A 16,565-nucleotide genomic window follows, 5' to 3' on the forward strand; every position below is an offset into this window, starting at 1 on the left:
TAATAACAATTAACACTTGTATGTATGCATCACTTGCTTATGAGTTAATTTAATACCTATGTGACCAATCTGTGCTCAAATATTTCAATTAATTACTTTATGTAAAGTACATATACCTAACTGTATGCCTTCATGTTTAACTTGATGTTTATACCGGCGTCGGGCAGTCGATAGTATGTAAACTAACTTTAAAGCTTATCTAATTAAGTTTCTTATTGGCTTAATATAGATAACGATACAATTTTGAAACTACGTAGGATTTCGGGTTGCTTTTTGAAACATGTAAAAAAATTAAGAATTTTTCAATTTGGAAACGGAAAATTTCGTTGATCGTATAAAATGTTCAAACCTCTGAAATTTGTTTATGTGGAAAATTTCGAAACTTTCCGTCGGCACGTCCGTAAATACGAAAGTCAACATAGTAGAGTCATTTTTGTCAGTACAAAAATGACTCTACATTGTTGACGTTAAACCAATCTAAGATATTTTATGCCCTTAATAGAGACAAATACCTACAAATATTCTTTATTGCTCAGACACTTATGAATAAATTAAAATAAAACAAACGACAAAAAATGCGACTTCCTGTAGGTAACTTATTCAATAATCGTGATCTGTAACAACTAACTTAAAGTTATGTTGCGAACAAATATATGTATACATCGGTACCTATACCTACCTAGTCAGTCAAACATAATTATTCTATGCAACTATGTAGCTACTTAATTGGTTTCATAAAATTGGTCCGACCTGATGATTATCGCGAAAACATATAATTTTAGGCATGAGATATATCTAATAAGCCTACAAAAAAAATCGAATGTGATTGTTGCCGGGAATTATTCTAGGGTGGTATTCCATCTGTCCAATATCTTGGTCCAATGTCATTGCGTCTCACTCTCTCATTGAGCAAAATGTGAGATAAAATACACATTGGACAAAAAAATTGGACAGGTGGAATACCACCCTTAGAAAAGTACTTCGGACGTTAAAATATTACAATATTTATTCAACCGCCAGATAAAGAAACCTACAAATCGTGCTAACTGACTAGTCAGTCTCATTATAATACGGTCCTTCAGCAAAACAATAATAATTAAGCGGTAATTAATTGGACGAAGCGGTTTGGCACGCGCCACGCGCCGGTCAATCCGCTTCAATCGCGAGGCAATCAAGCAGCAGGTGGATTCTTTTATTTATTTACGTCTACTCTTAGTTCTTTATTTATAAACAATTAGGCAGTATTTTGAAGTCATATAATTGAATTTATCTAATACATTTCAAAATAATAAATAAGTACATCGACATATTTAATTACACGAACGGGTCTACCGCGATATGATTTCATTGTTTTTCCATCACATCATCATCATCAGTACATCGATCCTGTATTTGTTGTACTTAATAGGTTTAGTCCAGAGGGCCTACTGCAAATTGCGGGCATCTTTCTCCTTTACTCCAATTAAGACGTAATTAGAGTTACAGGGGAAGATGCCTGCAATTTGCGAACTTTGGTATGGGGTCATCCATTAATTACATCACACGTTTAGGGGGAGGGAGGGGGTCAAGAAAATGTGACATGTTGTGACAAGGGGGAGGGGGGAGTCATACACTTTGTGAGGTCACTTTAACTTCATCAGTAACCGAAAATGTATTTAAATTATTTTATACGCTAATTATCATTTAAATGACAAGGTTTTGAAACGATAATCGTTTATATTCGTTTAATTTTATTTCTTAATCAGTTTTGGGTTATAAAATTACTAATATTTCTTTTGTCAAAAATATTTTGATAAAATATTAAATAAATATTTGCCAATTTCGTTGAAGAAATGTGACGTCACACCAGGGGGGAGGGGTTTGCCAAATGTGACCAAGTGTGACAAGGAGGGGGGGAGGGATAAAAAACCTAGAAATTCGTGTGACGTAATTAATGGATGACCCCTATTCGCGGTAGGCCCTCAGGAATAGTTAATGTTGACACTTTGACAGACAATTTGATATTCTGTATCATTTTAATTAGGTAGTACACTTTCCTCGTGTCTACATTAAGGCGCCATTCATTTATTACGTAAGACTATTTTTGCCAGTTTTTGACCCCCTCCCCCCTATACTATTTATATTACGTAAGAATCAATGAATACTTACACGTTTGGTTTGGTGGTCTTTATTTTTCAAAAAAAGCATTTTGGGAACGTGTATTTGTACTTACAAAGGTACTGGAGCCCGTTTAAGCTAACTCTGCACCGTGTTCGATAGCATAGAGTGTGGAAGTATTATTTTAAGCGGCTAACATCATAGAAATTTAAAAAATTTCGCACCTTTGTGATCTTACGCATGAACTATGAAAACCCTCGCCCTCCCCCTTGTAATAAAAAATAAGATATATTCGACCCCCCCCCCCCCCTAAATCGTCTTAAGTAATAAAAGAAGGGCGCCTAACCAACTCATTCGGGCTTTGTCACACTAAGATGCTTAAAATTACATCGATAATGTTAATATTTAGCATAAACGTTTTGCATAACGGCTCCAAATTATTTTATTGCACTGACATTTAACATAATTAATGACGATGTCCACAACTAAGAGATACGAAAGATCTCAAGAGGAAACGTTTTAGGTACTATTCCCACACACAAAAATGTAAAAACAACGACAAATTGTGGCGATGTCATCATTAATGATAAATTTCTATGAAAAGTGATGTTTATAATGACAATCGCTCACTCATCTATTTAAGCCAGTGCAAAGTTAGCTTAGACCGACTATATGCATAATAGTTTATCTATACCCCTTTCCGATTGCCTCCCGAACAAAACAAACTACATAGTACATATATATATTAATTATCAATATTGTGTAATATTGACAATCAATTTATATAGTAGGTAGAGTCTGACCAGCGAGTCGTGACACAACCTATTTTTTAAAATTATATGGCAACTTTTTTTCCTATCAAATAAGCTGTCAGTTTCAAGCTGTCATTTAATTTCATAGTAATTTTAATGTCAGGTGCGGTTTGTACTGATATTCCCGCGTTTTATTTGTGCACGACTCACTGGTCGGACTCTACTGGCTGTTGCCCGCGACTTGTTGCGATTTCAAATGTTTGTTATTGCAATTCTTTCTACTTACATTGCAGCAAAAAATAACAGTTGGTTTACAACACTTTACATTCGTCTGACACAACGACTTTCCACAAAATTTCTAGTCCTTCACTCATAGAAATAAGTACCTACAGCTCGCTTGCTCGGATACTTAGGTATTTCTGAGTAAGAGCGAGATGCACTGCGATTAATATCAAATGAATATAAAGTCGAGATCACGTGTAAATTTCGAAGGAGAGTAGGCTAGGCTAGGCCTAGTGATATCACATAAAGGACAATAAACAGCTCGCGATCGGCGTTGATTGCGCAGGCGCCGGTCGAGGTGTCCCAGACGGCGCAATTAGGATGTGCGCTTCCGCCGCCCACCGGCGCCGGCGCCACTCGCTGCTCACTTGCACGGCTTGCGTGGTGCATGTTACTGTTAATTATCCCACCACCAACTCCCCTCTCTAATCCGTACGTGCTAAGTACCGTTGACCGTCCTTACCTGCTAATATCCACAGGATCCTGGTAACGAGTAGGTACGTTTTCTTTACGACAACCAAAAACAAACGTTAATAAGTCAAAGGTAGGTAGGTACTTAATTATACTACTTGTTAGTGCCAATTGGCTACCTAAACAAATGAATTACACTACGAATAATTGCATTCATCTTCTAGGGTTTCAAGGGTTTGGTTACATACAACCTCGTTTTAGCATTGACAAGCTATCTATTTTATAGACTTTTTACATGAAACTTGAACGTCCCGTAAACCTGAAGAGTGGTTCACTTGGACCAACACACTACTTCTATTTTTTGACTTCATTTACCGTTGAATATGAACACTCTTCCGATCCTAGAGAAATCCCTTTGCCGGTAGACCTACAACTACACGTGTAACTGATTTCGAAAAAATGTAGAATTATACTTTAGACAGTAAGTAATCTACGTGTTTTCAACCACAGAAGGAAAATAAATCGTTGGCGTTGATAGATGATGGCGATGATGAATATTGATCGAACAATCTTAACTCAATATCCAAAAGATGTAGGTACAATCGCTCACAGTCCGCTTTAATACCAATTATACCAGGTGTGGCCTGTAACACGTTACCGTAAAAACCCGTTTTTAGTAAAAATGCGAATTTGACTAGATGTACTGTACCTACATACACATTAATCAAGGTACAAAGAAAGCTTTTTTTCTAAGTCGGTTCTGGCGCGCTGTTTGGTACCGTTATGGTAGTCCATACATCAGTTTTGGTACCAAACTGACTATTATTTTCGTAGTCAGTATTATTTATGTATGGAGTGAGCACTCTATGTAGGTACTTTTTTTCTTTGCTTAGATAGAGTCGAACCAAGCAAAATTTGCATGGCATTTGCAATGTCAAAGTATGGCGATGTCATCATTAATGTCAACGTCATCTTTGCAAATATGACGTTAATAATGACATTAATGACACTCCTTCCGTTTGGTCAAATCGGTGCACAGTTAGCTTAGTCGGACTCTACTGACAGACATCGCACAGCCTATACCGCTGAAGGTAGAGTTTTGGAATATGAAACATACCTATTCTTCATAAGTGTTGTCGAGCACCACTAAGAAAGGATTTATTGAAATACATCTCCTATATAAGAGAGGGTGAACGTGGGGTCGAAAGTTTTTACAACTTCTACGAGGACGAAAGTTAGTTTTTAAAAGAATCGCTTTGCAATAATGGCGGTACGTCTCTACAAAATCCGTAGGTCTTTCATAAATCATAAATCATAAATCATATATTTATTTGTAAACATAGGTTTTTACAGATATAATTGTACACTTAAAAAGAGTATCACTATGCTGATTTAAACTTTCACGATTATTAAACATTATCAAACTGCACAACGGGACTTAATCGCGTATTTAAGTTTTAAGATTTACCTCCGACGTTTCGAGGACGGCGTTGTCCCCGTGGTCTCGGAGCAGACCACGGGGACAACGGGGGTAAATCTTAAAACTTAAATACGCGATTAAGTCCCGTTGTGCAGTTTGATAGTATCACTATGTTTAGCCATTAGGCATACCTACAAATATTTTCCAGATGGTGCATGCATATTTACAAACTTAATCTATAAAAATAAAATATAATTTAGTAATTTACATTCCTACATATACCTATATAATTAATATTCTGTATCAGACAAATATTCTCCGATCGAGTAGTATGCTTTCGTAACTAAAAATTTAAACAGACTCTTTTTGAAAATACTAATTTAGTGATATCATCTGGCAGTTTGTTATAGAGTTTAGGGGCCATGCCGAAAATACTTTTGGCCATAAAAGCCGTTTTTATTGATTTTATATAAATTTTGTTGCAACGACGTGCACTATTGGTAACAGAAAATTGGCTAATATTATTTTTGGTGCAATGGTGTCATGGAGCACCTGGTTTTGTACCCTTGTGTACCCTTCAACGGCCAAGTCACACAACATTAACTATAATAATAAAGAAAACGCAGTAAGGAACCTTAGACTTAGCACGACTTTGTCTAGATTTCATTACTTTTTAGAGATAAACAAGCAGCTCCATCGAGACTTGGCTAGTTTTTTACAGAATGTTTTTGGTGGGATTTCACTTCTTTTTGTAGAAACGTGGGCATATTGATTGATTTTTTTATGTACCAATAGGAGGACGGGGCATTACCATATCTCTAATACAGCTGAGACCAGCTGAGGGTTCTTCATCAGATACTTCAGACCTTCGATTTTTGACATCAAATGAAGCGGCCCACCAAGTTGAATATTTTTTGTAAAGGCGGTATGTTGATCTCTAATAGTTTGGTTGGGCTCTTGTGTTTTCTAATCAGGGTCACCAGGTACTCCAGATCTTCGATTATCCTAGTTTTTATAGTTTTCCCTTTATGTGGCCATTAAACCCTAACTCTGTACCAAATTTCAGCTCTCTGAGTTTATGGGAAGTACTAGTTCTATTCTGAGTGAATGTCATAAATGCGAAACTTTGCTTTCGCTTAACTTCGGAACTAAATGACCTATTGACTTGAAATTTTGGATTTTAAGCATGTGATTATAGCTTACTGGATGACGAAAATTTCTGCGTTCTGGTCTTATCCAAAGGTTCTCAAATAGGGGCCTGAAAATGCGGCGAAATGGTTCCAGTAAAGGATGGTACGGCAGTGTTTGCTTCGCGTTCGACTTGGCGGGGGCACTGTCGTGCCCCCCGATACTTTACGGTCAACCAAGTGGGCTAACACAGAATTAGGTCAAAGCGGTAATATAGCATCAAATCATACGGATACTCTGACTAATTGTACAAAAGTTACCATCTTTTTGGGTCACATGGTCAGAGCAGAAGATCTTGATAGTGCGTAATGAAAAACCGGTGTTGCACCACAAACTTCTGACCACGCCTTATCGTAAACTGCATCAAAATACATGATGGTTGTTTAGGAACAAGGTTCCACATATTCTGCTTCATGGGTGATCTCAGTCTAAAAATATGGTATGTGACATTCTCGAATTAGGTACTTAATAGAAGGTTTTCATAAGTGTGGCTACCACCAGTTTGGCACTGATAAGTATAAACGCTATCGATAACGTAACATACTTTCTAATATGATCCCGCTCGTACTCGCATATTAGCGCGAGCGAGATGTAAAAAGTAAATTACGTAGACGTTAGCGTATATGTCAGTTTTGACACTGTCAGTGACTCATGGTACGGGTACAGTTGTTAAAATGTTTGTTACCTACTTAAAAAAAATTACAAAGTCAACCAATCAGTTTCACATTCTTGCTAAAAGGTTAAAAAAATACCTAGCGTAGCGTAAAAGTTATTTTTCATTAGCTTCCTTTAGTTCCTTTAAACAACATTATTATAAATGTTAAATTCATGAGTTGACACAGCTCGGCTGTATATTTTTCAGACGGCGGTGTGGCAGGAGATTGTCGGCACTAATATTTTTTATTTCTTACTTACTTTAATGTCGATACCGGAAGTTTTTGCCCTGTAAGGAATACACTTGATTAAGTAAGTAATGCCATATTAAATCCCTCGTGCAATGAAATAGATGCACGTGGAAATAAAGCAGCCGTAATGGCGCTGCGAACGTCTAAATTCAATTGTTATCATTTTGGCCATTAGGCGCCGCTACCGGCGTCCGGGGCGTCGTGGGAACAGATGGATATTAATAGTCCTTGTTAGGGAACGGGGAGACGCACTGCAAAAATGGTCTCTTAGACAACCGATGTTGCGCTTGTGAGTACCGCTAATATGTACATATTTATATACTGTGTATAGCCAAATTAAAAAAAAAGTCTTAAAGTTGAACTAGCGTATTAAATGGTTTACTTGTTTTTTTCAGAGTAAAAGAGTAAGGATTCGTAGGTAGGGATTGCAATCCGGTCCGGCGGATCCGGTAATCCGGCCGGATCCGGCACATTTTAGGAGCTACCGGATCCGGTTGAAATCACCGGATCCGGACCGGATCCGGGAAAATAGAAAATAAGACCACACGCAGCACCCACTGCGCGTTTTAGGTGAGATAAAGGCGACGGATAGAAGAAAGAAGTTAAACAGAATAAAGAACGAATGAAAAATTCCAAATTTAGTAAAATAAGATGATATTTAATATGACTATGATTGAGAACAGAAGAGGATTTCCTCTTCTTTCATGTTGGTGACACGAATCGGCACGATACGACGATTACTTAAATAATTAGAAGTAAAAATTAAAGGATGGAGATGCCATGGAAGGCATTTGTAACGACCGGTCTGGCCTAGTGAGTACTTAGTGACCATTCATTCAGTGACCCTGCCTATGAAGCCGATGGTCCTGGGTTTGAATACCGGTAAGGGTATTTATTTGTGTGATGAACACAGATATTTGTTCCTGAGTTATGGGTGTTTTGTACGTATATAAGCATGTATTTATCAATATACTATACGTATATATATCGTCGCCTAGTAGTACTACCTAGAGCTAGCTAGTACCCATATTACAAGCTTTGCTTGGTTTGGGGCTACGAGTAGGTCGATCTGTATAAAATTGTCCTCAAATATTTATTCATGAATTATTTATTTATTTGTGATTTAGGCTATAAAACTATTTTCACGGATAAAAAATTAAAGCAAGATAATATTGGAGCGCATTTCATACAATTTTGGTTAAAAGTAAAATATCTTGTTACTAGAATGGATGTCAGCGTTACAAATAATTCCATCAAAGAACAGTTACAAAAACTTGTCCTTTCAAGGAGTTCCATTTCCATTCCCATAATTATCCCATCAAATCAAATTTATATTTTTATTGTAAACGTATAAATTTGAGCAGAGTGTGAATGATTAATTATAATAAAATTAATAAATGACTTAGATTTCAAATATTTTTTTTTTATATTGATATTGACTATGTGACACTTTTTAATACATACTTAGTTTTATTTTATTGTTAAAAAGTTATTTCTTATTAACTTCAAATTGTTGTTTTATGAATACATTTGTAAAAATACCCTTTGTGTCTCATATAACGCATAAAACTTGAAAAATATGTCATTTAATTAACTTTAATATCCTTATACCTAACCGGATCCGGTCCGGCCGGATTGAGGCCAAAATCCGGCCGGATCCGGCCGGATTGAAAATCAATCCGGTTTGCAATCCCTATTCGTAGGTAAATAAATGGACGAGTTATTAGATAAAATAAAAATATACAAATGTTCAGAGTTAATCTGTAAGTTAGTAACGTTAGCAAATGCAAACGATAACTATTTGCGACAATAAATACGAACATAAACTGAATTTATTAGTATACTCTGTATTTAGCATTGCTAGGGTAATTTTCGTTACTTGTAGTCGTGGTTTCTTTTGGTAGGCACTGGCGGGAGCCCGGGGCCCGTGGACATTACTCATCATTTGCGGTGATACCGCTCGTCATTGCGGCCCATTCAATTTGTTTATATTTCACGCGCTCCCGGAGATATATCGCCTTTAACGCTGAAATGTGGGGCTTTCTCGATATTTATGATGGCTTTATCTGAGCCTAGAGCTACGCTGTCTGCCTTAATGTGCTTTACAGCGCCTGTAAAAGCGTCTCAGTTGTCATTTACTGTTTATTCCTTTACTTGGATTTTTTTAAAGAATGGTAGAAGGATTTTATTACTAAATGATAATAATAAATCTGTTTGATTGTGGGTCCGTATGTAAGTTAGGTAGTATTTTAATGTTTCTGTTATCATTATTAACTATGGAAGAATTGTAATTCGGCTTCCATAGTAGGGTCAAACAGATCACTGTGTTATGTCTTTCCTGTAGACATACACAAGAGTTAAGGGCTATAAAGGTTAATTTTCTTATTTAACCCTTATCCACGTGAAAAGGTCCTCCTTTTATTTAAAGAACTATGATAGAATCATTACTTACATGCCCACAAGCTGTTAACTATTGCCCACAGGAGAGAAAACTAGGGTGTTATCGCGAACAGCACATTTTTCTCTCCTGTGGGCAATAGTTAACAGCTTGTGGGCATGTAAGCAATGATTTTATCATAGTTATCTAAATAAAAGGAGGACCTTTTCACGTGGATAAGGGTTAAATAAGAAAATTAACCTTTATAGCCCTTAACTATTGTGTATGTCTACAGAAAAGACATAACACAGTGATCTGTTTGACCCAGTAATTGAGCCTTCAAACTAAGGTGCCTAAACCCAGATGACTCAGCAAAAAAGCGTCAATATCTTCTTACTTATTATAAACATTGTTGTACAGAGGCGCTGGGCAGCGTGGGCAGCACGGCGGGCAGCTCGTGGCCGTCGTCGACGCCGGAGCCGTCGCCGTCGCCGACGACGGACGCCGCCGAGCCCGGCGACGCCGACGCCGAGCCACCCTTCACGCTCGGCGCCACCGAGCACACGCCCTACCAGTGCCAGTTCTGTGACAAGGCCTTCCCGAGGCTGTCCTATCTTAAGAAACATGAACAGGTAAGTAGTTATTTGTTACCATCGACAACAAACACAGGCCTTCACAGGATGCCGCCGTATCTAATATGCACACTTAGTCACACCTCTATAATTAGGGGTTTAATTAGCTGTGGAATAATGTGCGTTTCAGGTGAATAATTTTCACTGGCACGTACTTATTCAAATTAAATTAATTCAGGCATCGGAGTTTTTGTCGCATGGTAAAACTAATAGCAAGCTATGGAGTCGACATTTGCCATAAATGTAAAGACTTATTCATACTCATACTCATGACTAATTTTATTTAATATGAGAACAGATTACTAAGTTACTACGTATATGAGTTTAATTTATTAAACCTCATTTGTTGCAATAAAGCCGAAAGTGAATGGAACTGACACCTATTAAGAAAATAACATTCCGCAATTTAAAAAGTTATGAATTAATTCTATCACTACTGTCATTGATTAGTTGTTTACTTGAAAGATATTTTACGTTTCAACATGTGTCTGTCTATACTTTCATACTTATTTAAACGAGAAATTGGAAAGATTAATCAGATGTGCGATTTGGTACAAGAACGAGAGGAACTTAATATGTATACAAAACACGATGGATATATAATGTATACATATAATAGGTATGAATCACGTATTTCAGTGGACGACGAAGTCGATGTGGATGGTGAAGATATCGTGTTTCCTTCGTATAATTCAGTGGCATAGGCAATAAAATAGTTGAAGTTATGAATTCTATTACATTATAATAGAAAAATATTTTTTATATAATTCGAATAAGATAATATACACGACCGACCGCTCTAAAGACATTTTAAGATAAATTAAATAAATGAGTATGAGTATGAATAATAGTTTACATTTATGGCAAATGTCGACTCCATAGCTTGCTATTAGTCTTACAATGCGACAAAAACTCCGATGCCTGTAAATTATTGTATCTGAATAAGATTGTATCCTAATTTGGAGAGACACAGAGAGTTAAACCAAAATATGTATTACATATTGGTAAAATAGATACTTGCGGATATCATCCTTGGTATGTTTGGGACGAAGCATGTTGCTGATTTGCATTTGTAGCCACCGGACGAAGCCTGCGTTGCGGATTTCTTACATATAACTAGAGATTTTTTTTAAACATTAAAATATATTATTAATAAAGATAAAATAGATTGAAATCTAAAACTTATAGAAAAGGACGAGCTGCTTAAGGTACCTATTAATAGCTGTAGTTACCTACAATGTGGCAATGATTATCATTTAAAATCACCTAGACAAGTTACCTCAAGCGTCTTTTGTGGTAGCATAACCTGGTTGACGGGGTGAACAATGTGGCCATTAAATCCGTCATATCTATGAATTCACAGTCCAGTTTCACCATGCAGCCACTGCGCTTCATTAGCAAGTAGATACCCAAAACGGCCCATTTACAGAGCCGGTGTGTAGATATGTATCTCAGCCGCCTTGCACCGAGCTGGTCTGTGACGTGAGGGCCATTACGCCGGCCGTACATCTCGGTCCCTTTGTGCGCGCCGCTCGCCCGCGATCTCGCTGCGTTACGATTACAACACACACCGCGACAGATCTAGCTAAGATAGGACAAATAGAAACGTCACTTTACATGCCGCCGCTCCCAAATCCGCCTAGATACAAATCACTCGTAAAGCGACAAAAATAACACCTTGTTATGATTTAAGCTAGCTGGTGCAATTAAATCGGCAAAGGTTATTGATTGCTAAAGGATTTCATTAGATTATCAGAAGAAATTGCACAGTCGCCGTTGCGTCTCGGTAGATATCGATCAGTGCATGCGCAGACGCGAACTTGTATCTTAGCCGTGGTCGCCGACAAATGTATCGGGCGATGATCGCGTCGGGCTCGCGCGCGACAGAGCGGTGACGGCCGGAAATAGGCTTGCGATAACAACTCCCTAGCCTGCGCGCCACACCTTTATCATCGCACCGCAGCTTGGGAAAGGCGTTCATTAAAAATAAATCAATTGGCAGTCCACACGCAGCCATTCGTCTCGGGCGAGCAGCGCCTCCGGGGAAATCGTAAAACTGTAAAGGAGAGTGCGTTAGGAATTGCTGTCGGAGTTAATTAAGACGTCTGATACGTATTGTATTTGATAGAGGTTGATCAGTCGGAGAGCAATCTCTGGGTAATAAAGCAGTCTCAGAGACGGCTGTGCCCGCGGTGGTGTGGCGACGGCATCACACCCACTCTGCGAATGGCGTGCCGTAGCCGACGTGTCTTATTGCGATTGCACTTCCAATTAAGTTGATCATCAGTACATCTAGCATCTACTTAAATTGCATTTATAACGTTATCCTTTCCCCAAGCTGGCTGTTTAATTTAAGACCAATGAGTGCACAGCATTGAAATTAGACTAGACGGATAAAGAGCAATAAAAGTGACAAGCACACGTTTCCTTTTTATTACATAAGGTTACATTGATGTCAAGTAGATAATATAATAATAAATAATAAATCTCCTATCCCAGATCGGCTGCTGCAGGGTCTGCTGTTAATTGGCAAAGACACTACTTTTTGCACATACAACAATCTATTTAACCTTCCAATCGGTAGAAACTAGATCCTTAAATTAGGTTAGTTAAGTAATTAGGCAATTTAATCCTGTACAATTAAAAAGTGTAGGTAAATAAATACTGCTCTTAACTTGGGTAAACAACGTCTCCTGAAGATCATAATTCTTATACTATAATACACAGACGTCGTAATAAAAGTCATATATGACGTCCATTGGTATAACTTGTTAGGTACTAAACCCCTGCTATGACTAGGTTAAAAAAGTATTTTTATAAGTTGTGTGCGTTCTTAAGTAGAGTAGGTACGAGTTGAAATTTCCTGAATCTCATTAAAATAAAACATGACACAGAACAGGCCATTATGATACACATCAAGAGTAAATTGTTGTCTAACATACCTATCGCTGGCTTGGCTACACGGTAGGCGCAGTGGGCAATTCTGACCCCGGGGCACCCGCGCGGTGTGAACCGCCGCCGTCGCTCCACCTGTGAAAGTCACGGTGCCACTCAGTAGCCGCCCAGTGCCCATTCCACCGTTTTTATTGACCATCAACGTTTAAAAACTTGTTTTAGGTGATCTTTACTCGGAAACATTCGTTGTGCGCTCTCACGGTGTTGTGGTAATAATAAACCGTGGTTATTCGCGTGTCTTTTCACCATAAACAGAGGTGGTGTTACGGCGAGAGGCCGGCCAGCAGGGCTCCGTGCACCCAGGGGCCGGGCTCCCGCAGCGCGCGCGGCGCTCCGCTTATTGACCGCTCGCACGAAGATGTCGATGCTAGATGAATTTCGCAATGTGTTCGCCACAGCGTGAATCAATATTGTAGAAGGTTCTTTATGTATGATAATTATAGTCGTATTCTATTCACTGTGGGATGCTATACAATTATCAAGTTTCTTTCATTCGCCTTTTAGTTGCGATTCCGTACTTACCTAATTAAATCATAGGCTCTGAGTTATTTTATTATCTACTCATGGCAGTTAAATAATTGCCTACTTTTTGTCTTTAAAATGGAATATTACGATACGATTTCGTTGATTGTTAGACTGAAGGTGCAGAGAGTTGGAATCAGCATTTTTTTGTCAACATTTTGAACGTATCATCGACAAATCGAATCGTAATCCAGATCCATGGAAAGCACTTGTGATTCAGTTTGCGCAGACGCGTGGTCCACGGGCATGAGCGCTAGCGGCTGCGATTTATCGTTTGCGGGCGATTGGATTTATTAATTCTGTCGGCGCGGGATTACTCCAATTAAGCGCGGGGAGTAAACATGCCGCTGTCATGTTTATGCCTTGTGCTTGGATCGCAGACTACTGCCCGCGAGTAGTCGTAAGTTAGTAAAGCAACGATGATGAAAACATCCGAGTTGAAAAAGTGAATCGCCACTTTATGAATGAATTCAATTTATACATCGTGTCCATGCAATTTTGCAGCTCGCTGTTCTTAGCTAACTCAATACTCATTTAAACTGGAAAATAGTGGATAGGATCTATGGAAAAACAAGGTTAGACACGGTCACATGTACTGTACCAATAGTTTAAGGTCACTTAGATTCTTTAGTGATGTCATAAATAATTACTACGAGTAGCAGGCAGTGTGCCCACCCAGCAGGCTGGTCGCGCATTTCCCCGTTGAATGGCGATGCTAATTCCCTGGGCGAAATACTGGCCAGCCCTTTGGTCACTCACCTAACTTTTCGACTCCAAAAGCCTCAAATATATATGTAGTCAAATGCAAGTACGTAGCTCTTAAAGAGCTGCATAAGCTATTTACAGACATGTAGGTACGAGTATAACGTCATGTCATTGTAAGTAAGAAAATACCTACTGATTGTAAGTATTATACTGTGGTGAGAGCGCGCGCGAACTGGCATGCGACTCCAGGGGTTTAGGGGTTTATCTAAACCTACTAGGTACGGGGCAATTAGTAGATTTTCAAAGGGAATCCTTTGGTGGTTATTGGGACTCGTGCTAAATGGTACACTGAGAAAAAAAATAGTTTAAAACAATTGAAATTTTATTAATGTTTATGCTTTAAATAGTTCCATATGAGCCTATCGAACCAAGCAGTCAATTTCACTGTTTGTACGTACGTTACGTACGAACGAACGTACATTAGTTGATATAGTAATAGCAGTTAATTGAGGCTTGCTAACTGAAATCACAAGAGCTACAAATTAATTTATGTGTCTACAACTCTACACCTAACATATAATCGGGTGATCAAGTTTATTTTCCGGAAGTATATAATTTCTATGAGACATGCCCATTATAACAAAGATATTGCCCACTAAGCACATAAGTAGGTACCTTGATTTCCGAGGCAAATGAATGCTTTGAATTTGAAGCAAATGTATATGCCACTGTACAGCTTTTTAAATAATGCGGTAACTCAAGTTAGATATCAATAAGTAGTTAAAGTTCGTCATTTCAGTATGTCTTATTATACCTCTATGTCTTGTGCTTGTGATTTAGTACTGAATTGTCGAATGGCGCCACACAGCACCATCTTCTCCAGCTGCCAATATCTGGTCACGATTTATTCTAAATTTAAATCATCTTAAACACTCAATGAATCTTTAAAAAAAGATCACTATTTTTTTAAAGAAAACAAAAGATGCCAAAAGTAAAAAAACCGGACAAGTGCGAGTCGGACTCGCCCACCGAGGGTTCCGTACTTTTTAGTATTTGTTGTTATAGCGGCAACAGAAATATCATCATCTGTGAAAATTTCAACTAGCTATCACGGTACATGAGATATAGCCTGGTGACAGACAGACGGACATACTGACGGACGGACAGTGGAGTCTTAGTAAGGTCCAGTTTTTACCCTTTGGGTACGGAACCCTAAAAATCTGAGTTTTAAAAATACCTAGTGAGTACTCTGCCAGTTCGATTTATTGCACACCTAGTGTGAGTGATACATAGATCGGTGGAAGTAGGTAGCTGTATTTACCTAATTAAAATGCAGCGGGCTCTTGGCTTAGATTACCTGATGTATGGTGTCCGCTAATGATTTAATTTAGATGGATAGCTTCCCATAGATCCTGCACAGACGTCGCCTCTAAGTTTATTGGCCTTATGTTTATGCACCCATTGAAATATTCGATATCTACAGTTTCATTTTCGACCTATGTACAGTCACCACACGAGATTGTTATGCCATTTAGGGTTCTTGGTAAATTGGAAATTCTATAGCGTAAGTATTGAACAACCAATTTAGCTTGGACCCTAAATGGCGCAACAATCCCAGCATAGTTTAAGGGCCGTCTTAAACTATGCTGGGGCCTTTGGGCACATAATAATTTGGCGCCCTTTTGGAAAGTAAAGAAAGCGAATTAAACTGTATGTGCCAAATACAGTAAGTAACGAAATTTAATAATTTGTACACTTTCTTAGATATATAAGAAACTTTTGTTACTTTATGAAATAAACTACTGGGTTATAAACTTTATTTGTAAGTTAGACACTTAGGTACCAACCTTTCAGTATCTGAAAATCAAAATCAGATTAAGTACCTATGATATGACCATAATCGTAAATAGAGGGAACAAGTTCCTTTCTTGTTGACGGCGGAAGCGCCACCACTTAGTTCAATTAGGTCCTTACACCGCCGGACACCGTTATCCATAATTGCTGCAAAAGATACTCTTACACTTTTATATAGGTACGTAATACACTCATTGCGGTGGCAGCACAGTTCCATTTTTATCGTCTGTCAATATGCCTATATCACTTTCGCACTAACATACGTCATGGAGTATAGAGTATAAGTAGCGAAATCTCTTATGGTAGAACAGTTTTAAAAGCTGGACACTCAGTCAGCTGTAAATAATAGTTCCAAATCTCTCCAGAGTAGCGCTAGAGTAGCTAAGAACGTAGGCGTTATTGACGGGGTGAAGTGCGCTGTCATGATTTGATTTTTTTAAATCAAATATTCTAGGTATTGTAGCG

At 38.2% G+C, this 16,565-nt stretch overlaps 1 protein-coding gene across 1 annotated transcript in view; it reads left to right on the top strand.

The window, feature by feature from the left end:
* Positions 1 to 16,565, top strand: part of LOC134789919 (zinc finger protein 423 homolog) — a 28,954-nt gene that overhangs the window by 570 nt on the left and 11,819 nt on the right. The window contains exon 2 of the mRNA XM_063760612.1: positions 9,853 to 10,064. Within this exon, the coding sequence (XP_063616682.1) occupies positions 9,853 to 10,064 (212 nt within the window). The remainder of the gene's footprint in view (positions 1 to 9,852; positions 10,065 to 16,565) is intronic.

The sequence above is a fragment of the Cydia splendana genome, chromosome 4 (assembly GCF_910591565.1).
Source record: "Cydia splendana chromosome 4, ilCydSple1.2, whole genome shotgun sequence".
NCBI lineage: Eukaryota > Metazoa > Arthropoda > Insecta > Lepidoptera > Tortricidae > Cydia > Cydia splendana.